At 42.7% G+C, this 23,837-nt stretch overlaps 1 protein-coding gene across 4 annotated transcripts in view; it reads left to right on the forward strand.

The window, feature by feature from the left end:
* The window catches only part of dcc (DCC netrin 1 receptor), a 258,746-nt gene that overhangs the window by 105,294 nt on the left and 129,615 nt on the right, over window positions 1-23,837 (forward strand). For all 4 annotated transcript variants that reach the window (XM_058383550.1, XM_058383551.1, XM_058383552.1 and 1 more), the window contains exons 4-5: window positions 4,189-4,339; window positions 5,046-5,182. In XM_058383550.1, coding sequence (XP_058239533.1) covers window positions 4,189-4,339; window positions 5,046-5,182 — 288 coding nt within the window. The remainder of the gene's footprint in view (window positions 1-4,188; window positions 4,340-5,045; window positions 5,183-23,837) is intronic.

Raw genomic sequence — 23,837 nt, forward strand, 5'->3', positions numbered from 1 at the left:
TGTGTGTGTGCGTGTGTGTGTACGGCTGGATAATTCTCACACTGATCAGCAGTCATGACTCTACACGCATCAAGTCAGAGCTGAGAAATACAATCCAAGTGAGAATGTAAATCCCAGGTGCTGGAGGAAAATCACTGACTCTGTGCTGGAAGGCAGGAAAGTGTGAGATTCAGAGAGAGAGAGAGAGAGAGAGAGAGAGAGGAGTGAAGGAAGAGTGCAGTGAAAGAGGGAGTGAGTGAAAGAGACTGAGAAGTCCCAAAGCCCTGAAACTGGAGACTCCTTCCGTAAACATTAAACTTCACAGAAAACAGAACATGGAGCGTCCACCATACAGACGTCCTGTTAGCTGTTTCCTGTAGTTGTTTCTAGAAGCATGAAGCATTTCTACACCGCTTTGTGTACAGAAATGTCTACAGCACCAGCACTGACAGCAGGAAATAAGTAAATAATAAATAAAAATTACTATTTGATTGGTTAATCATAATCAACATTGACTAATTTCACGCTCGGTACACAAACACACTGACGCTCGGCATCGTAGATCGTCTCCGCTAACGTACATCAGACCAATGAGAGCTTCATCACGATCGTCTCCGCTAACGTACATCAGACCAATGAGAGCTTCATCAGGACCGTCTCCGCTAACGTACATCAGACCAATGAGAGCTTCATCAGGATCGTCTCCACTAACGTACATCAGACCAATGAGAGCTTCATCAGGATCCTCTCCACTAACGTACATCAGACCAATGAGAGCTTCATCACGATCGTCTCCGCTAACGTACATCAGACCAATGAGAGCTTAATCAGGACCGTCTCCGCTAACGTACATCAGACCAATGAGAGCTTAATCACGATCGTCTCCGCTAACGTACATCAGACCAATGAGAGCTTCATCAGGACCGTCTCCGCTAACGTACATCAGACCAATGAGAGCTTCATCAGGACCGTCTCCGCTAACGTACATCAGACCAATGAGAGCTTCATCAGGATCCTCTCCACTAACGTACATCAGACCAATGAGAGCTTCATCACGATCGTCTCCACTAACGTACATCAGACCAATGAGAGCTTCATCACGATCGTCTCCGCTAACGTACATCAGACCAATGAGAGTTTCATCAGGACCGTCTCCGCTAACGTACATCAGACCAATGAGAGCTTCATCAGGACCGTCTCCGCTAACGTACATCAGACCAATGAGAGCTTCATCAGGACCGTCTCCGCTAACGTACATCAGACCAATGAGAGCTTCATCAGGACCGTCTCCGCTAACGTACATCAGACCAATGAGAGCTTCATCAGGACCGTCTCCGCTAACGTACATCAGACCAATGAGAGCTTCATCACGATCGTCTCCGCTAACGTACATCAGACCAATGAGAGCTTCATCACGATCGTCTCCGCTAACGTACATCAGACCAATGAGAGCTTCATCAGGATCCTCTCTGCTAACGTACATCAGACCAATGAGAGCTTCATCAGGATCCTCTCTGCTAACGTACATCAGACCAATGAGAGCTTCATCACGATCGTCTCCGCTAACGTACATCAGACCAATGAGAGCTTTATCACGATCGTCTCCGCTAACGTACATCAGACCAATGAGAGCTTCATCAGGACCGTCTCCGCTAACGTACATCAGACCAATGAGAGCTTAATCAGGACCGTCTCCGCTAACGTACATCAGACCAATGAGAGTTTCATCACGATCGTCTCCGCTAACGTACATCAGACCAATGAGAGCTTCATCACGATCATCTCCGCTAACGTACATCAGACCAATGAGAGCTTCATCATGATCGTCTCCGCTAACGTACATCAGACCAATGAGAGCTTTATCACGATCGTCTCCGCTAACGTACATCAGACCAATGAGAGCTTCATCATGTTCGTCTCCGCTAACGTACATCAGACCAATGAGAGCTTAATCAGGACCGTCTCCGCTAACGTACATCAGACCAATGAGAGCTTAATCACGATCGTCTCCGCTAACGTACATCAGACCAATGAGAGCTTCATCAGGACCGTCTCCGCTAACGTACATCAGACCAATGAGAGCTTCATCAGGACCGTCTCCGCTAACGTACATCAGACCAATGAGAGCTTCATCAGGACCGTCTCCGCTAACGTACATCAGACCAATGAGAGCTTCATCAGGACCGTCTCCGCTAACGTACATCAGACCAATGAGAGCTTCATCAGGACCGTCTCCGCTAACGTACATCAGACCAATGAGAGCTTCATCAGGACCGTCTCCGCTAACGTACATCAGACCAATGAGAGCTTCATCAGGACCGTCTCCGCTAACGTACATCAGACCAATGAGAGCTTCATCAGGACCGTCTCCGCTAACGTACATCAAACCAATGAGAGCTTCATCAGGATCCTCTCTGCTAACGTACATCAGACCAATGAGAGTTTCATCACGATCGTCTCCGCTAACGTACATCAGACCAATGAGAGCTTCATCATGATCGTCTCCGCTAACGTACATCAGACCAATGAGAGCTTCATCATGATCGTCTCCGCTAACGTACATCAGACCAATGAGAGCTTCATCAGGATCCTCTCCGCTAACGTACATCAGACCAATGAGAGTTTCATCACGATCGTCTCCGCTAACGTACATCAGACCAATGAGAGCTTCATCAGGATCCTCTCCGCTAACGTACATCAGACCAATGAGAGCTTCATCAGGATCCTCTCCGCTAACGTACATCAGACCAATGAGAGCTTCATCAGGATCCTCTCCGCTAACGTACATCAGACCAATGAGAGCTTCATCAGGATCCTCTCCGCTAACGTACATCAGACCAATGAGAGCTTCATCACGATCGTCTCCGCTAACGTACATCAGACCAATGAGAGCTTTATCACGATCGTCTCCGCTAACGTACATCAGACCAATGAGAGCTTCATCACGATCGTCTCCGCTAACGTACATCAGACCAATGAGAGCTTCATCAGGAGCGTCTCCGCTAACGTACATCAGACCAATGAGAGTTTCATCAGGATCCTCTCTGCTAACGTACATCAGACCAATGAGAGCTTCATCACGATCGTCTCCGCTAACGTACATCAGACCAATGAGAGCTTCATCACGATCGTCTCCGCTAACGTACATCAGACCAATGAGAGCTTCATCACGATCGTCTCCGCTAACGTACATCAGACCAATGAGAGCTTCATCAGGACCGTCTCCGCTAACGTACATCAGACCAATGAGAGCTTCATCAGGACCGTCTCCGCTAACGTACATCAGACCAATGAGAGCTTCATCAGGACCGTCTCCGCTAACGTACATCAGACCAATGAGAGCTTCATCAGGACCGTCTCCGCTAACGTACATCAGACCAATGAGAGCTTCATCAGGACCGTCTCCGCTAACGTACATCAAACCAATGAGAGCTTCATCAGGATCCTCTCTGCTAACGTACATCAGACCAATGAGAGTTTCATCACGATCGTCTCCGCTAACGTACATCAGACCAATGAGAGTTTCATCACGATCGTCTCCGCTAACGTACATCAGACCAATGAGAGCTTCATCAGGATCCTCTCTGCTAACGTACATCAGACCAATGAGAGCTTCATCACGATCGTCTCCGCTAACGTACATCAGACCAATGAGAGCTTCATCAGGATCCTCTCTGCTAACGTACATCAGACCAATGAGAGTTTCATCAGGATCCTCTCTGCTAACGTACATCAGACCAATGAGAGCTTCATCACGATCGTCTCCGCTAACGTACATCAGACCAATGAGAGCTTAATCACGATCGTCTCCGCTAACGTACATCAGACCAATGAGAGTTTCATCATGATCGTCTCCGCTAACGTACATCAGACCAATGAGAGTTTCATCAGGATCCTCTCTGCTAACGTACATCAGACCAATGAGAGTTTCATCAGGATCCTCTCTGCTAACGTACATCAGACCAATGAGAGCTTCATCACGATCGTCTCCGCTAACGTACATCAGACCAATGAGAGCTGTGTATTTTCTTCTCTTCATGTTTTTGTTTTGTTCCATCAAATCTAGCCTGTGATTCCCCCCCACAAAAAAACAGCACTAGACCATATTCTAGCGTAGAAATCAATGTGTCTGTAAAATAAATAGGAGGTTGTTGATGCTGCGCGCTAGCTGCAGTGTGTTAATTCCTGTCTTGTGTTTGTTCTGCACAGAGCCTGGAGTAGCGAGGAATCTGGTCTTCCTCCAGAGACCCATGAAGGTCATGGCTCTACAGGGCAGAGATGCCGTGCTGGAATGTTCTGCCTCCGGCTACCCGACCCCCTCCTTCTACTGGATGAGAGGCAGCGAGATGATTCAAATCAGGTGAAGTCTTCTGGAACATTGTGTGTGTGTGAGAGAGAGAGTGTGAGAGAGAGAGAGAGAGAGAGAGAGACAGAGAGATTAATCACAGTATAAGAACTGGTAATGTAACAGACACTAGAGAGCGTCCTGATGCTACCAGCACGATGTCTCGCGCACTGAAATCAGGACAGTGTCATGCTGATTTTTGTGGATTTTCTGACAAAATGTAAGAGTACTCTTTAATAAAATATCTACATATAAACATCTATTTATAGTCTATTTATCTGCTATCACTGGGACCTCAGTACTTTGTTTCATTCCCTGTCATGTACCACATGCTCTGGATGGACAATAAACCTTTCTTAATCATGGATAGATGGATGGATGGATGGATGAATGGATAGATAGACAGATAGACAGATAGATAGATAGATAGATAGATAGATAGATAGATAGATAGATAGATAGATAGATAGATAGATAGATAGAGAGGTGGATGGGTTGGTGGGTTGGTGGGTGTATGGATAGATCCTGGAGCACTGTATAATATCTGTATAATATTCTGACCCCAGTTCCTCAATTGGTATATGTGGAGGAAAGAATCTCACTGTGCTGTAATGTATGCATGGTGATAATAAAGGCTTCTTCTTTTCTTTTCTTAGTCTTCTTCTTATCCCAATTTTTATTGCGTTTTTTTTAACAAAACCTTGTTTTTTCTTCTTCTCAGATCCAGGAAGTACTCGCTGCTCGGCGGCAGCAACCTGCTAATCAGCAGCGTCACCGACGACGATTCGGGCATGTACGTCTGCGTAGCACAGAACAGAAACGAAAACATCAGCGCTTCCTGTGAGCTCTCCGTGCTAGGTGAGTCACCTCTTTCCCTGCCGGCTACTAGCTTCCAAGATAGTTCAACATTCACGTCGTTTCATATAAAAATAAAAACATTCAGAAAACACGCTTCCTACGAGCCTCTGGCTATCACCCGACTAGACGTAGCGATACGGCAAGCTAACGAGAGCCGCTAGGGACGCCTGTAGCCCAACACCCCCATAATCTCCTGCTGAAGAGCGCAGAAACACTGCTGGAGCATCACAGCGCTTTGTGCATGCTGGGGCTGGGGCAGATCTGAGATCAGTGCTCTCTGGAGAAGGGAATCCTGCAGGCTGTAAATATGGACTTGTTAACGTTTCTCCAGAGGATACAGTTTTCACACTGCAGGCCTTTAAAAGCAGAATCCTCTGATAAAATATTCACTGCAGGTTGTTTCGCATCAGCGATATTGACGCCGGCAGCAGAAGCCAAAACTAGCGTGTTTTCCTTAGCAGCTCTCATTAGCATAATACACTGCGTCGTCTTCCACTGCTGCTTTTGTCTGCGTTTTCACTGTATTTTCTTTTCTTCTTCTTTTTTTTTAACAATAGCTAGCTGATGACCTCGCATGACTCCGGAGAAGATGCTAGTTTATAGAAGTGTATAGACGCGTCTGATTTAGCTTCAGACTACGGTTTGAGTGTGTTTGTGTACTTTTGGTCTGGCTTTTTTTTTTTTACTACATAATGCTCTCCAGTTGCCTTAAATGTTTGTTTAAAGTACCTCATTTATAATTTCTTAACATTTGTGAATATTCTGTTTTTCTATTCTTTTCCTGTTTTTTTTTTATGATGCAGTTAGCCAACATATTGGAAAGTCTAGAAAGTTCTAGAAAACAGTATCAAAAAAGGGTTGAAAGTGAAAAAGTGAAAAAAAAAAACCTCTGAAAGTATTCCCCTATTCTGCAGTAGATCTTTAAATAAAATATATATATATGTATATATATAAATATTTCCAGTAAGTTATATTAAAAAAAATATGTAGGTGCATTTAGGAGCAACGATCCAAAACAGAAATCAGTGTCAAAACTGATTTTAGTATTTATTTTTAATTTAATTTAATTTTTTTTATTTATTTATTTTTTTATTTATTTTTATTTTATTTTGAGAAGTAACTAAAAAAGGCTTTTTAATGCGTTTTGTTTTAAAACCCTAAGTGTTTACTTTCATATTCATTTTATTTTATTTGATTTTATTTAAATGTAATTAAATGTCATAAAATGTTCATTTAATTTAATTTAATGTTCATTTAATTTAATTTAATTTTATTTTATTTTATTTTGAGAAGTAACTAAAAAAGGCTTTTTTAATGCATTTTGTTCTTAAAGCCCTGAGTGTTTACTTTCATATGAGCCACTAATCACCATTTGGCCTTTAACAGTTTTAAAGCAGTGTTTCCGAGTCATGGTTCTGGAGTGTTGGTGTCTTTCTTGTTTGAGTTACTGAAAAGTAAAAAGCACTAAACTGTGAAAGTGTTGATCCTCGGATTCCTCACAGATCAAAACTCCTAGTACTTGTCCTTTAAAAACAGAGAGAGAGTTTGTGTTGGTGTGGAGTAGCGATGTTCTCGTTTAGAGCTGCAACTGAGAGGATTTGAGAAGAGCTAGCAAAGCTTCTGAAAGGTCAGCGTGAGCAACATCACAAATATAGAAAGATTATCCGTACACCGTGTCCTGCTCTCTCGCTCACTTGCTCGTGCGGTCACTGAGATATTTTTCGAGCCTTGTGATGCATTCCCTTCAATATTTCTCTAAATCTTTCTGAAATTGACCTTTTTAACGAGCCGGGGAATGTTCAAGGCAATCAGTAGGGCTTGGCAGTTTGGGTCAATAGGCACTCTCAGCTTTCATTTCAGCCTGTGTAATAAGACGGGAGGATGAGGGAGATAATAGAGTTCCAACAGGTTTCAGAGGACGAGGTTGAGGTTGGAGCTTTTGGCTGTAATGCACGTCATGCGGTTTAAAGCTGAGGTTGTTTAGACCACACTAGTGTGGAGGTTCACACCTTTAACCTCACGTTCTGATGCCTGCATGAGTAGAAACCTCACACGCTGTTTATGATCTTGTACAGAATTAAGCATTAAAACCTTATTAGCTGCTTTTTGGGGAAAAGAATGGATTGTTTGCAATAGAAATAATAACAAATAAAGTAAGGAAGGAAGGAAGGAAGAAAGGAAGCATTAATGAAAGGAAAGAAGAATGTACTTCTTCTGGAGGTTGGATGGATGGATGGATGGATGGATGGATGGGTGGATGGGTGGACAGATGGACGGACAGATGGACAGATGGACAGGTAGATGGGTGGATGGACGGACAGGTGGATGGATAGATGGGTATCCTCTAGACCAGGGGTGGGCAAACTATGGCCCACCCCTTGGTCCTTTTAATCTGGCCCGCCGAAGATTGGTACAGAATTGTCCAAATCAAATCATATCATAATTATGACTGCATTCATTTGACCTTGTCCTGTAATGCCTGGCGTTCCACCAGGTGGCGCATTAGGCGCGGTGATACATTGACTTATGATTTTGCGGAGCCCGGGCTACTCTCTGTTATTACTCTGCTACTGCTCTGAACCCATCTGCAACAATGAGTGGGCCAAAGAAAAGAAAATTCAACAGTGAGTGCCGAGTGTTTAATAAGGAATGGACAACTAAATATTTTTTCACTGAAGTCCGGTCAAAGGCTGTATGTCTTATTTGCCAAGAAACCGTTGTGGTTTTAAAGGAATACAACATCAGCCGTCACTTTTCGACCAAGCATGCTAATTACGTTAACAACCAGTCAAGAACGGACGGCTATCGCTCAGAGGCTGGCAGCTAGTTTGCAGGCTCAGCAAAACACCTTTATCCGACAAACTGCCATCCAAGAATCAAGCATGAAGGCAAGTTATTTGCTGGCATTCAAATTAGCAAAGACCAGCAAGCCTTTCTCCGAAGGGGAGTTTCTCAAAGAGTGCATGGTAGAGACAGCAGGTATCTTGTGTCCTGAGAGCAAGAACAAATTTGAAAAAATTAGCTTATCACGCAGGACAGTGACTCGCCGTGTTGAGCTAATTGACGAAGACTTAGCTAGCAAGCTAAACAAAAAAGTGGAGTCATTACATTATATTCCTTGGCACTGGACGAAAGCTGAGTGACACAGATTGGCTTTGTGATTTAGCTTTTGCTGGGGACATACTGACACACATGAATGAGCTGAACGTGAAGCTACAAGGGAAAGACCAGTTTGTGCATGAAATGTTCACAAACGTCAGAGCCTTCAAAACCAAGCTAGCTTTATTTTCAAAGCAAATGTCAAATAAGCCATTCGCTCATTTCCCCACAATGGCTACGCTGAAAGAGGCCCCTCAACATGTGAAAAAATACAGGAAATCACTGGACGACCTGCACGGAGAATTCTGCCGTCAGTTCTCTGAAACGGTGCCACAGGAGTTGCAGTTGGAACTCATTGATCTCCAATGTGACACTGTCTTATAGGAGAAGTTCAACTCTCTTAAACTGAATGAGTTTTATGCTTCATTAAACGCAGCCAAATTTCCAAACATCCAGAAGATGGCACAGAGGATGCTGGTGTTGTTTGGCTCTACCTATGTGAGTGGACAGACTTTTAGTGTGATGAACACCAACAAAGCACCCCACAAATCCCAGTTGAGTGATGAACACCTCAGATCTGTTCTGAGAATTGCCACAACAAAACTAACACCAGACTTCAATGCACTGGCAAAAAAGGGTGATCAACAACACTGTTCCCACTAAAAGTGAATGTAAGTATTAACACTGTAATGCCTTTTATATGTTTATGTTTTATATGTATAAATCTGGTGTTGGCCTGGCCTGTCTGTCAAATTTTAAAAGTCAATGTGGCCCCTGAGCCAAAAAGTTTGCCCACCCCTGCTCTAGACTCTAGTACAATAACCAGGCATAAAGAAGCAAACTCTGTAACTCCACCCATAAGCTACATCTGTATTGTACACCTGTGGCGTCTCGACTTTTCAGCTGCATCTCTATTGGTCACCTGCGCCATCTAGACTTTTCAGCTGCATCTGTATTGGTCACCTGCAGCGTCTTGACTCTTTAGCTGGGTCTGTATCGTACACCTGCGGCATCTTGACTCTTTAGCTGCATCTGTATTGGTCACCTACAGCGTCTTGACTCTTTAGCTGTGTCTGTATCGTACACCTGCAGCATCTCGACTCTTTAGCTGCATCTGTTTTGGTCACTTGCAGCATCTTGACTCTTTAGCTGCGTCTGTATCAGTCACCTGCAGCATCTTGACTCTTTAGCTGCGTCTGTATCGGTCACCTGCAGCGTCTTGACTCTTTAGCTGCGTCTGTATCATACACCTGTGGCATCTCGACTCTTTGGCTGCATCTGTATCGGTTACCTGTGGCATCCTGACTCTTTAGCTGTGTCTGTATTTGTCACCTGCGGCATCTCGACTCTTTAGCTGCATCTGTATCGGTCACCTGCGGGGTCTCAACTCTTCAGCTGCGTCTGTATCATACACCTGTGGAATCTTGACTCTTTAGCTGCGTCTGTATCGAACACCTGCGGCGTCTCGACTCTTCAGCAGGGGTCTGTCTGTAAAGCACAAATAACAAAAAAAACCACGTTCAAAAACTCATCTGTGTATAAACTTCTCCACTGTTGTAGTCATGATTAGCAAGCGTGTCGCGCTACACGAGCCGCATGCTATCTCTCTTTATCTCTGTTCTGCATTCGAGATGAATGAGTATAAAACCCAATCTCCAGGACCAAAGGTGACGTGATGCAACAGACGGAAACCCAGGCGGACTGTGTGATGTGGAAAATTCAACATTCTGAGCTACGTCTCTTAGCTCTTACCTCCTCCTTCTGAACCGTGAGGACAAAGATGAATCGTGGCCTAAAATAACCTATGCTAATAGCTTAGCGGTGATGCTAGTGATTTATAGCAGGTAACGCCGGCGTCCCCTCGGCTCGGCCCCGCACTACCGTGTCACGCTGTACTTAACTGTCGCTGTGAGAGATGAGGACTGTGAAGAAAAACAGGTCGGTTGATGAAAAGCTCAGAGTGGTGATTGTGGAGTTGTAAACATGGCCGAGCGGAGCGTATCGATCACGTCGCTGTGCCGCCTGTGTGGAGGAGAGCGCTGAGATTCGCCAGTTCTTTACAGAAAGACTGAGCGCTAATCTGCCACATCGCTAACAAAGCTGCTACAGCACTAGCAAGAGTTAGCAAGAGACTGATATTAGCACAGTTCAGATCAATAGTGCTGGCTCTCGGCCTTTCAACACAACCCCCCCCCACACACACACACACTCACACACACACACACACATACCACTCTGCTGTTTTCTTGTAGTTTATTCATTTTTCTCTCATCTCACGTACTTTTTCAGAAAGAAAGAAAGAAAGAAAGAAAGAAAGAAAGAAAGAAATTACTGAAGGAAGGAAGGAAGGAAGAAAGGAAGGAAGAATGAAAGGAGGGAAGGAAGGAAGGAAGGCAGGCAGGAAGAATGTCAGGAAAGAAGGGAGGAAAGATTGATGGCAGGAAGGAAGGAAGGGAGGGATTAAGGAAGGAAGGAATAGAATAGAATAGAATAGAATAGAATAGAATAGAATAGAATAGAATAGAAAGATGGACAAAGAAGGAAAGAAAGAGTATAAATGTGGGAGGGGAAAAAAAGGAAGCAAGCAAGAAAAAATTATGAATATTTAATAAACATTAAAGAGAAAAAGACAAAAAGAAACTAAACAGAAGGAATAAAATACTTGAGGTAGTGCTGGAAAATCAGTTCACACACACACACACACACACACACACACACATATATCATTCCTTAATTCATGACTCAGGACCTGTAGAGTAACCGAATCCTCACTAGAAATGAAAAATAATCAGTTTCATAAAAATCACTTTCGTGACTTTTGCTATAAATTTTCCTCGTGAGCTGCTCTGCTCTTCTTCAGGTCTGAAGGTGATATAAACATCTTCCTCTGCGGTCTTTGTCGGTGGTGAGAGCATCTCGCTCCGCTGCTCTCTGTGCTGTGTGAAAAACATTTACGGTATGGTGTGACTGAAGTGGCTGATTCTCCACTTCTCCGAGAGACAGAAAAGCCTCTGGCCTCGAGTCTCTTCACAAACACCGCGACGCTGAGGACGAGGACGAGGACACGGTGAAGGAGCCGAGAGACGAGACAAGGAGGAATGAAATGTAACTTTTTCTGATAAGAGTTTATAGATAGAGACAGAAGTGACGTGACGTTTTATTGAAATAAAAACACACGAGAAGTGACAGAGAACCGGTGTGTAGTCAGAAAGGACAAGAGAAGAGACTTTTTAACAGATTTGAATCAGTGGCTTTAACCCTTTTTTATCAGGACACTGGATGGAAATGGACTTATGGGACATTTTTCAATCAGTTTAAACAAATGGGTGATGTCCAGGCTGTGAGTCTGACCTAAAATGAGTCTGTTGGCTTTCTGTGTGTTTTTAGACGTGTGTTTTTCCCTCTGTTACACAGAATTTTCCTGGTTCAAGATCAAATTTAAGATGCTTTTTAGATGAACAAACACTCAGAGCATCTCAGAGAGCAGTCAGTGTTTGATATCAACATTTACTTTGAAGGAAAACAAACATTTGTGTGGGGAAAAAACCAACCGTTTTTGTTTATTTGGAACCCTTTTCTATGAATATATCGCCTCTAGTAGGCTGAAAACAGAAGTACTTGAAACATAAATTCTTGAGTGTCTACTTTCAAATGAGCTTCGTATTAACCTCCACTGTGGAGTGAGACATGACAAAGACGCTCAGTCATCAACATCCAAAACAGGTCTAGAATGTGTCATAATTTATGAAGGTATAATATGTACAGTTTGAGGCTACTCCATGCAGGATGCAAAGATGTTCTATGTTGAAAGTGAGTAATAATTGAGAACAATAGAACTCCAGATGTTTCATTTCATTTACTGTAATGATCTCAAATGATTTTGAATGATTTTCACACATTGAGTGTGGGAGCTGATCCTGAAAGGGTTAATGCGATTATCTAAAACATTATCATTTCTATAGAAACCCCTCACACTCACATAGGAACCGGTACAGTGGACGCAGCACATAATTAAAGATTTTAGTAAAGCTTATATATGTGTATATATATGTTGCTGTGGTGCAGCTATGGTGCCGTTATATCCAAGGAGAAGATAGAAGTTACGCTTATTTAATATTTATGAAAGGGAGACTTCACATCAGAGCAGCCAGGCTGTCGCTTGAACTTTTCCACCACTGGACACAGGACTTTATGCTTTGAGGATACATGACATGCTGCAAGACAGGAAGATTGAAAAATCATTAAAAAAAAAATTAAAGAAAAGGTAAACCACAAGGCAAAGAACTGAGTAAAGAATAAAAATTAAAAAATTAAATTAAATTTAAAAAAAATTCTGGATACATCCTTATCTAGAGCGGACAGACGGACGGAGGTTAGGAAGGAAGGAAGGAAGGAACGAACGAACGGAGGGAAGGAGGGAGGAAGGGAGGTTAGGAAGGAAGGAAGGAAGAATGGAGAGAATAGAAGGGAGGGAGGGAAGAAGAAAAGAAGAATGGAAGGAAGGAAGGAAGGAAGGAAGGAAGGAAGGAAGGAAGGAAGGAAGGAAGGAAGGAAGGGAGGGAGGGAGGGAGGGAGGAAGGAATAGAAAGATAGGAAGGAAGGAAGGAAGGAAGGAAGGAAGGCAGGCAGGAAGGAAAGAATAGAAAGAGAAAGACAGAGAAAGAAAGAAAGAAAGAAAGAAAGAAAGAAAGAAAGAAAGAAAGAAAGAAAGAAAGAAAGAAAGAAAGAAAGAAAGAAAGAAAGAAAGAAAAAGGAAGCAAGCAAGAAAAAAATTCTTTAATAAAAATGAAAGAGAAAAGGACAGAAAGAAAGCGAAATGAATGCACTGAGTGGGGTTGAGGTCAGGGCTCTGAGCAGCATGAGTTCTTCCACCTTAACCTCGTCTACAACAGGATAGTGACATCATTGCAGACATAAAAGGAAGGAAAGAGTGTAGGGTTTGTAACGTTTAGGAAATCTTTGCTGTACAGTCTAGGATTGGGGCGCAGAGTGAGCGTCCAGTCTCCATAATCAGGTTGCCTGATTTCTCATATGTTACGTCGGCCATGTTGAGGAATGTCCCAGTGTTAAAACTGTGTTTGTCGGAACACTAAGGTCTCGTTTAGAACGTAGACTGTTTTGAGGAAAACCTCCACCGTTTCTGATATGTGCAGAAGGTTGTGACCAAACGGGGCAAACGATCTCCAGCGTCCACCCTTCATTTGTGTGTGTGTTTTTTTTTAATTCCCCAATGCGAACACTTAAAACAGCTAGTAACTAAACACATAGCTAGCTCCTTAATGGACTTGACATTATGCCTCAGCTAAGACATCGAGTCAGACTAATTGTCCACGTAGCATGTTTATTAAGCAGTTCGCCGGTATTAGCGCTGGCCTGTGATAATGAATGTTTGTTATTTGCGATAATAATGAGTCCAGCGATGCTCATGAGCTCCTTTTAGCAGCTTAATTAATTGACCAAAGAAAATGTCAAAGGCTTCTCTTTGTCTCTCTCTCTCTCTCTCTCTCTCTCTCTCTCAGTGTCTCTTCCTCCCACACTTTGCTTCTCTTTGATGCACGAGTTTGGGGCGTCGCATAAAGTTGTTATCGATCAGTGGCAGCATCGCATATTCTTAGCGAGAGGAGTGATTTGTCTGCTGTTTGGATAGCTCTCTCAATGCGGCTGCTCTCATTAGCCTTCAGACAGCATCTTAGCTTTGACGCAATGAAGCAGCAGGGGGGCGATGATGATTAATTCACAGGGCCAAATGAGGTAAAAAAAAAAAAAAAGCAGGCAATGGAAAGACTAGAGTTTTACCAAAGCTGGATACTAGGGATTTAATTTCACACAACTTTACAATTTTAGTGTCTGTATCTGTTTAGGATGTAAAGGATGTAAAGGTGGGTGTGGTCAATTCCCTTTCTTCTCCTTATTTTGAACTGAACCTAACTGCAGTGGAGAGGCAGAGTAGAGAGGTACAGTAGAAAGGTACAGTAGAGAGGTAGAGTATAGAGGTGCAGTGGAGAGGTAGAGAAGTAAAGTAGAGAGGTAGATAGTTGCAGTAGATAGGTAGAGAAGTTGAGTAGAGAGGTAGAGAGGTGCAGTAGATAGGTAGAGAAGTTGAGTAGAGAGGTAGAGAGGTGCAGTAGATAGGTAGAGAAGTTGAGTAGAGAGGTAGAGAGGTGCAGTAAAGAGGTAGAGAAGTAGAGTACAGAGATAAAGAGGTACAGTAGAGAGGTAGATATGAGTGGTAGAGATGTACAGTAGAGAGTCAGAGAGGTACAGTAGAGAGGTAGAGAGGTACAGTAGAAAGGTAAAGAGATGCAGTGGAGAGGTAGAGCGGTAAGGTAGAGAGGTGCAGTAGAGTAGAAAGGGAGAGAGGTTTAATAGAGAGGTAGAGAGGTGTGATAGAGAGGTAGAGTAGAGGGGTAAAGAGGTGCAGAAGAGAGGTAGAGTAGTATGGTAGAAAGGTGCAGAAGAAAGGTAGAGGGATAGAGTAGAGAGGTAAAGAGGTGCAGTAGAGAGTTGCAGTAGAGAGGTAGAATAGTACAGTAGAGAGGTAGAGTATTGCGATAGAGAGGTGCAGTAGAGAGGTGCAGAAGAGAGGTAAAGGGATAGAGTAGAGAGGTAAAGAGGTGCAGTATAGAAGTAGAGAGGTGAGGTAGGGAGGTAGAGAAGTGTAATGGAGAGGTAGAGAGGTGCAGAAGAGAGGTAGAGGGATAGAGTAGAGAGGTAAAGAGGTACAGTAGAGAGGTAGAGTAGAGTAGAGAGGTAAAGAGGTAGAGAGGTAAAGAGGTGCAGTAGAGAGGTAAAGAGGTGCAGTAGAGAGATATAGAGGTGCAGTAGAGAGGTAAAGTAGAGAGGTAAAGAGGTGCAGTAGAGAGGTAAAGTAGAGAGGTAAAGAGGTGCAGTAGAGAGGTAAAGTAGAGAGGTAAAGAGGTGCAGTAGAGAGGTAGAGTAGAGAGGTAAAGAGGTACAGTAGAGAGGTAAAGTAGAGAGGTAAAGAGGTGCAGTAGAGAGGTAAAGAGGTGCAGTAGAGAGGTAGAGAGGTAGAGTAGAGAGGTAAAGAGGTGCAGTAGAGAGGTAAAGTAGAGAGGTAAAGAGGTGCAGTAGAGAGATATAGAGGTGCGGTAGAGAGGTAGAGTAGAGAGGTAGAGAAGAGAAGTAGAACTGAACCTAACCACCATGACCCTGACCAGGAAATTACTAAGGATGAAAGAATTTCAATTAAATCAACGTTTTTTTGTAAGGTTCATGTCTGGTTGCTCTCTCACATCCACCTGAAAATCAAATCCTTCCACTCCTGCGACTCTCAACCAAGAAAAACTTTTCTCCCAAAACTCCTATTCACATCTGTATCTCTCTCCATTTAGAAGATTACATCTGTTCAGTTGGAATAACAGATTCATATTCAGTTACATCCCCTCCTCCTGGCAGATCATATTTGCAAGAGCGCTGCTCATCAGACCTTATCCTGGGTCTGTTTGCTTTGTTTGACATTTCTGAGATTTTGTAATTCTAAACCTTTCGACTGCTTGATGTCTTCTGGAGACCTCGCTCGCTGCATGTTGAGAGAAAGATTTGACATGCCGTCAAAGCAAACAGACGGGTGACGCAGCTCTGCTGTCTTCTCGCTTGTTTGTGTCACATTTTAGATTGCCTGAGCGTAGGCGTCAAAAAATTCACTGATTCGAATCGATTTGATTGGTGCTGTCACAAAAACAGGGACACTGTTACAGAAACAGATCGCGTACTGCTTTTTTGTTCTCAAAGATAGAACCGAATTAAAGGTACCATCAAATATACAGCAGTGGTTCCCACTCCAGGGTGGGGGGTTTGGGGGTGGGGTATTTGTCATCGGGGTGGGGTATTTGTTGTCGCTTGACCCTTTTTAATGGTGCAGTAAAATTTCCTTGATTAATCGTCTGATGACGGAGGTTACAGTAGATAAGTATCATTTACATCATTTGAATGATTTAAAACAGGCTGATTGTAAAGGCAGCTGAAGAGATCCTCTTCAATCATAAGCTCTGCCCCCTTGCTGTGCTCCTCCTTCTCTTTGCTCTTCACTTTTCCCCTGTGGAAACCTTGACATGCAGTCAGATCATAATTCATAATAAGACACTACAGCTGAAGACTGAGGAGAGGTAGAGTAGAGAGGTAAAGAGGTAGAGAGGTACAGCAGAGAGGAAAGAGTGGAGAGGTAGAGTAGAGAGGAAAGAGTAGAGAGGTACAGTAGAGAGTTTAGGGTAGAGATGTAGAGTAGAGGGATAAAAGGGTAGAATAGAGAGGTAGAGAGGGGCGGTAGAGAGGTGTAGTAGAGAGGTAGATAGGTGCGGTAGAGAGGCAGAGTAGAGAAGTAAAGAGGTACAGTAGAGAGGTAGGGTAGAGAGGTAAAGAGGTGCAGTACGGAGGTAGGGAGGTAAAGAGGTGCAGTATAGAGGTAGAGTAAAGAGGTAGAGTGGTAAAGTAGAGTGGTAGGGAGGTAAAGAGGTGCAGTAGAGAGGTAGAGTGGTAAAGTAGAGAGCTAAAGAGGTAGAGTAGAGAGGTGTAATTTAATCAATGAAATCTTTTTCTAGTGATTTGTTCATTTAAGGGGATAATTAGCTAGATCATGAGCATGCTACTTGTCAAGATAGATAAATAGATAGATAGATAGATAGATAGATAGATAGATAGATAGATAGATAGATAGATAGATAGATAGATAGATAGATAGATAGATAGATAGATAGATAGATAGATAGACCTGTTTTTGCTGAAACCTTCCTCTGAGGAGAGTCATGCCCCAGAGCTTCCCCAGAACTTTTGTAAACATCATCTTGAGGAACCTGTGCCTCATTATTGATCAAACTCTAAAGACCCTTCTACAGTATCAAGAGTGAGAACGTCTGAGAACCTCGTCGGTTCTCCCTGGTGGACTCCTTTCAGTTCCTCGTGCTGCGTAAACTGCTGTCGTCCTGTAAGTTGAGCTAATTCACTAATTCATCAAGCAGAAAGGCCTTTTATTGGCTCTTTATGACGTGGCACGGGGAAACAGGACCTGGCTCGAGTTTCCTGCCAGAAGAGCGACAGTCGCACAATAACCCCGATAATAAAACGTCACAATTATTTACTCAATCACAAAACCGAGCTTTGCTTTATTGATAATGATCAGAGACGGCGATTGTTGGACCTGCCTTACTTCTTATTGCTTTATTTTTTCTTGTACATACGTTCAAGCATGACGTCTTGTATTGTGTCCTCAGAGGTAAAGTCTTTGAGATGATGCTCTATATTTGTATTGAAAAAAGACCTTAAATCCTCTAAAGCTACATGACATTCACAGTTCAGAGATATCAATACTTATGAACCTACCTGTGTCTGTACCACCCCAGCGATCATTCAAGGCTAATGTGCAGTAACGTTTTATTGGATTATGAGCTGCAGTGATTCACCGCGAGTACTGTATGGTTTAAAGACCAAAAAAGAAAAGTCACAAAAATTTCCAAAACAAACAAACCGGCTTTACAAGACGCGTGTCGGTGGTATCAATTGTTATTCTGATGTTGTTCTCCCTCGGAAAGCAGAATAATTAGCCTGCACAATCCTTAATCCACGGCGGAATAGCGTCTGTGCGGATGTTTGTTGTCCCCTGGAGTTATTAATAATGCATCATTGTCTGGGAATACAAATGGAGATCTGACTCGCCGCGTAAAACGGCGTGCGTATGCGGTATGCATGCTGTATTTACACAGCCCTCATGCTCTTCTGATGGGGTCTGACACCCCGTTCCAGGAGGGAGTGTATCCTCACACACACACACACACCGTCACGGCAGGAGTCACAGGACTGAAAATGTCACCAGCGGTGCGACAGGCTGTCACTGATACCCCTCGAGACCCCCTCAGCAGGGGGACGGTATTAACACACACTCAGGCGCGCAGCAGATGTTTATTCAAACGCGTGACGTGCCGATTTCCATGTGAATAGCGAAAAGGAGAGAGTCATTAACAGAGTCAGCTTATATAAAACGAGCCGCTCTGTCCTGCCTCGCCTTTTTGTCATGCTAATCACTTTTTTTTTTGGATAGCACACACACACACACACACAGACACACGATCACCTGGGCTGTGTGTGTGTGTGTTTTAATCTGTTTTGTTTGCAATATCCGTCTTCAGCTTCTATCTTTTTATCCCGCGTCATCTTGCCATCTGTCTTGTGTTTGTTTTATGTTTTGTGAAGAGCGTTAGAGGTTATTTCTCAATACCGAAAATGTTAAAGAAGAAGTTATCTCATGAATCAAGAGCTCAGGACAGAAAAACAGAGAGAGCTCCATTAATCCTGGAGTGATGCTGACTGGAAAGGGCTAACAGCTTCATGAGGAAGCTAAGAGATTTAGAACCTTAGTTACCTCAGTGAGGTTCGGAGCTAAACGCTAACAGTTCACACTTTAGAGTTCTTTGTAAGGAACTTATAATTTCCACAAATCTTCAGCAGGTGGATCACCTGGTTGTGTTCGGACATTTGCACTCAACTGATATTACTTTGTTGTTGCGATTATTCAGATTTCTGGATTTTTTTTTGTATCGTTTGAATAATCAGTTTATGCTGTGTAAAAGTCTCACCGAAAACAGAAAAATGACTAATGATATTTATTTATTTATTTAATTCAATTCCATTTTAAATTAATTTATTTGTATAGTGCTTCTAACGGTGGACATTGTCTTAAAGCAGCTGTATAGAAACACAGAAACATAGAATAAAAATGATGAAGTTTAAAGTTAAGTTACTATTTATCCCTAAAATTTATTTTTTTAGATTTCATAAATATATTTACTGTTTATCCAAACATTTATTTATTTATTTATTTATTTATTTATTTCATAAATATATTTACTGTTTATCCTTAACATTTATTTATTTATTATAATTTTATATAGACTTTATTAATAATATACATGCTTTTTAAACTTTTGGAATATATTTGTATAATTGAACCTGAAGTAAAAAAAAAAAAAAAAAGAAAAGAAAAAAAAGAAGAAGAAACGAATTTATTCTGTAATAAACTGTGTGGGGGAAAAAAATCTAAGAAATTATATAATTATATATAACATTTTATAAAATATATAATGCATATATAAAATATTTAAATTTAACTATCATTGTAATTTGGTGAAATAAATAAATAAATATTTAAAATTACGTAAAAAGAAAAGCTTGAGTGAGTGTTAAACTGACCGTTACTGACCGTTACAGAGTTAACCAATTATTCCTTCAGTTTTGGAATCAGACTTAGTGGAGGCGGTGCTTTCTTTAAAACGTCTCGTAAGTATTACTGTTCAAGGGAAGTAATTGGTCAGATTGTGAGTGGGCGGAGCCTCTGATCTCCTGTTCCATGCTACATCTCTGTTTACTATCGTGTATTTCAACACACAGTCCTAACAAATGGACTCAATTATTTAGCATCTGGAGGCTAGCGCTTGCTGCAGCGCCCGCGGCGTTTGATCCCTGTGTAATTGGTGGTTCAGTGTCTCACCCCGGGTGGAAGAGGAGGGGATTGCAGTTTAATGGAAATCGTTAGGGCTTAATTAGCACAATACGCTAGCGATAAAGCAGCAGCACTGATAATAGCATATCGATGCTGACGTGTTGTACAAACACAACACCTCCACGCTAACCACTTCAACATACACAGAGAAAAAAAACACACAGGTTACTTCTGTTTAGTTTTGTTTTCTTATCCTGCGTTGGGTTAAGATGAAACACACACACACACACACACATATTTTCACTCACACAATCTCATACACACTCTCTCACAAAGTCATCTCTCTCACTCCTTTAGGATACACACACACACACACTTTCACTCATTCACCCACACACACTCTCTTACACACCCACCTTACACACTTACACACTCGGTCTCACACACACAAACACACCCCTTTAGGATACACACACACAAACACTCTGTTACTCACACACTCTCACTCACACACTCTCACACACTCACCTCTCTCACTAACACACTCTCACACACTCACCTCTCTCACTCACACACTCTCTCACTCCTTTCAGATATACACACACACAAACACACTTTCTCGCACACAATCTCACACACTTTCACTCACACACTCTCTCTCTCTTTTAGCACATACTCACAAACACACTTTCACTAACACACACTCTCACACACTCACCTCTCTCATTCACACACACTCTCACACACTCACCTCTCTCACTCACACTGCTTTAGGATACACACAAACACACTGTTTCTCCTACACTCCCACACTCTCTCTCCTTTAGGACACACACAAACACACTTTCACTCACACACTCTCTCTTACATGCACTCACACACTCTCTCTCACACACACTCTCTCACTCCTTTAGGGTACACACACACACACATACACACACACACACACACAGGATTTGTAGTTGGCCAGTGTTTTTGGAGCTCAGAGCCAGGCCCACTCTCTGGATAATCGATCCTTCAGCACTCTCTGCAGTCTGTGGGAGGCCTGAGTGAAGAAAGGGATAAATGCTTCCTCCTTTCATCTGCTGTGATGTGAGCTTAGGAGCGTTCAGAGAGAGCAGCGTTTAAGAGCTTGAGAGAAAGGGGGGAGTGTGAACTCCAGCTGCGAGGCTGTGTGTGTGTGTGTGTGTGTGTGTTCATACAGAGCTGTGTATGAGCATGGCTAATAGAGTGTTTAATTAAATGACGTGAGTAGAGCAAACTGAGTGTCTTTGCTATCTGAGGTCACCTCTCTCTCTCTCTCTCTCTCTCTCTCGCTCCCTCACTCTCTCTCTCTCTCTCTCTCTCTCTCTCTCTCTCTCTCTCTCTCTGTCTCTCTTTGTTTCTCTATCTATCTATCTATCTATCTATCTATCTATCTATCTATCTATCTATCTATCTATCTATCTATCTATCTATCTATCTATCTATCTCTTTCTCTGTCTATCTATCTATCTATCTATCTATCTATCTATCTATCTATCTATCTATCTATCTATCTATCTATCTATCTATCTATCTATCTATCTATCTATCTATCTATCATCTCTCTCTGCCCCCCCTCTCTTTTTCTGCCTCTCGCTCTCTGCCCCCCTCTTTTTCTGCCTCTCGCTCTCTGCCCCCCCCCGTATCCATCTATAAATCATCTAAAATTACTTATGTTTGCAGCTACATACCCTTCATTTTTCACGTGTTACCTTTGTTTATAGTAATTACAATGTAATTATTATGTAATTACTATAGAATATGAGACTTTAAAGGGCTACATTTATTTATTTAGTCCTGGGGGTGTATAAACTTTTGCACTGAACTATTCCTTATACTCTTTAGTGCTATATCTCTCTCTCTTTCTCCGTCTGCATCTATCTTTCCCTCGTCTAAATACACAGAACACAGATCTCTTTATTCATATCTCAGTTCTGTGCAAAACTTTTCACCCCCATAATGACTCTCTAATAATAATCCAAAACAGAAGGCAAGAAAAAGTATTATTCGTTTCTAACTCTTTTATTTTTCATGTTACCTTTCTTATAGTAATTATAAAGTACTTTTATAATTGGCCTTTAGGCAAGTGACTGAATAACCCGAGACTATAAGGGGTCGCATTTATTTATTCAGTCCTGGGGGTGTGTAAACTTTTGCACACAACCTTTACCTCTCTCTCTCTCTCTCTCTCTCTGTCTTTCTGTCTCTGTCTCTCTCTTTCTGTCTCTCCCCCCCCCCCTCTCTCTCTCCAGCCTACTGCTGCTTTTTTCTCTCCTCCTGGTCTTTTCTCTCACTGTTGTGACAGATGTGTCTGTGTGGCCATCCGTCAGTATGAGCCTCAGAGAGTCCAGCAGATCCAGATGGGGAGGTGGAGAGATGGGGTGGGGTGGAGGGATTGGGGTGATGGGGTGGGTGATGGCGAGATGTGATAAGAGCAATAGTGCTTACCTGAGTCCCCTGTCTGTCACCTCATGATGGAGGTGAGACTGGAACGATGTGGCAGACTCTCAGAGATGTTTACAAGTGACCGGTTTACACCAGTTTAGAATGAAAACCAGAGGCTGTCCTGTGACCTCTCTCTCTCTCTCTCTCTCACTCAATTGCTGTCTCACACTCTTTTTTCCTCTCTCCCAATTGCTGTCTTTCTGTCTCGCTCTCTCTGTCTGTCTGTCTGACTCTCTCTCTCTCTCCCAATTGCTGTCTGTCTGTCTCTCTCACTCTCTCTCTCTCTGTCTGTCTGCCTGTCTCTCTGTCTGTCTCTCTCTCTCTTTCTCTCTCTTAATTGATGTTTCACAGTCTTTTCCCCTCTCTCTCTCTCTCGCTCTCTCTCTCTCTCTCTCTCTCTCTCTCTCTGCTGTTTAATGTGTACAGCACACAGGCGTTGTTTACGGCCAGTTGTTTACCGGCACGTTCCGGACGAATCACTTCTCACCATGTTCCCGAGTCTATAAGCCCGGTTTCACACCATCAGCGCGACAGCCCACGCTCGCCTCAATTCCGCGTCAATGGAGTCGATTCTGGACAGCTGACAAGAGTGTGTGGTCATCATTTTAAAGAGGAAGCGCATTTGTAGAGGGAAAAAGCCAGATAGAAGGAGATCAATAACTAATTTTCCCGGTGAAATAGGACTCTCCATATCTCAGTGTGGATCTGCAGACCTTTAGCGGCGCGGCAGCATTTGTTTTTATTATGCCGCTTCCTTATTGAGGAACGCATTATTCCGAGATGAAAAGAAATGATGTCGGAGGAACGGAAGACTTTACGCTCGCCACGCTGTTCCATCGAGAAAACGCTCGCGTCTCCTTCAGGGAAAGTTATTAGCGGATTATATTTCCAATATTCGACCGGATTTCCCGGATGATGGATGCGTAGCTGTACGTGGCATCCTGCCCTGCTCAAATTTTACCCCAAACACCTGGAGCATGACTACTCAAATCCAATCACACACTAATCTCCAGGCCTCCATCATGTTTTGAGACTCAGGAAGGATCATCCTCTTCTCAGATTCATCCACATAGCTTTCATTTCGGCTGAGGTGCCATCGGAGACGGCTGCTGCCTTCAGTTAAGGGTGAAACCTGCAGCCGTGGCTTCGTAATCCGTTCAAGTTCTCTGTAAGAATACAGAGAGACGAGGGCTCCGTTACAATCCTCCGGACAAGGCCACTACCTTCACCTTCACTTACTCCAGTGCTGGCTTTCAAAATACATTAAATAATACACTCTCTGTCAAGCTGAAGTTCTTCTGTTTATCTGACAATAGAACTATACTTTATACTTTATTATACTCTACGTCATCACACTTCTCTACAGTATTCTACTCTAGTGAACTCTGTTATATTCTACTCTACTTCATCACACTTCTCTACAGTATTCTACTCTAGTGAACTCTATTATATTCTACTCTACTTCACACTTCTCTACAGTATTCTACTCTAGTGAACTCTATTATATTCTACTCTACTTCATCACACTTCTCTACAGTATTCTACTCTAGTGAAGTCTGTTATATTCTATTCTACTTCACCCTCTTCTCTACACTATTCTACTCTAGTGAACTCTATTATATTCTACTCTACTTTATC

This window comes from Hemibagrus wyckioides, linkage group LG28, assembly GCF_019097595.1.
Source record: "Hemibagrus wyckioides isolate EC202008001 linkage group LG28, SWU_Hwy_1.0, whole genome shotgun sequence".
In the NCBI taxonomy this organism is placed as follows: Eukaryota; Metazoa; Chordata; class Actinopteri; order Siluriformes; family Bagridae; genus Hemibagrus; species Hemibagrus wyckioides.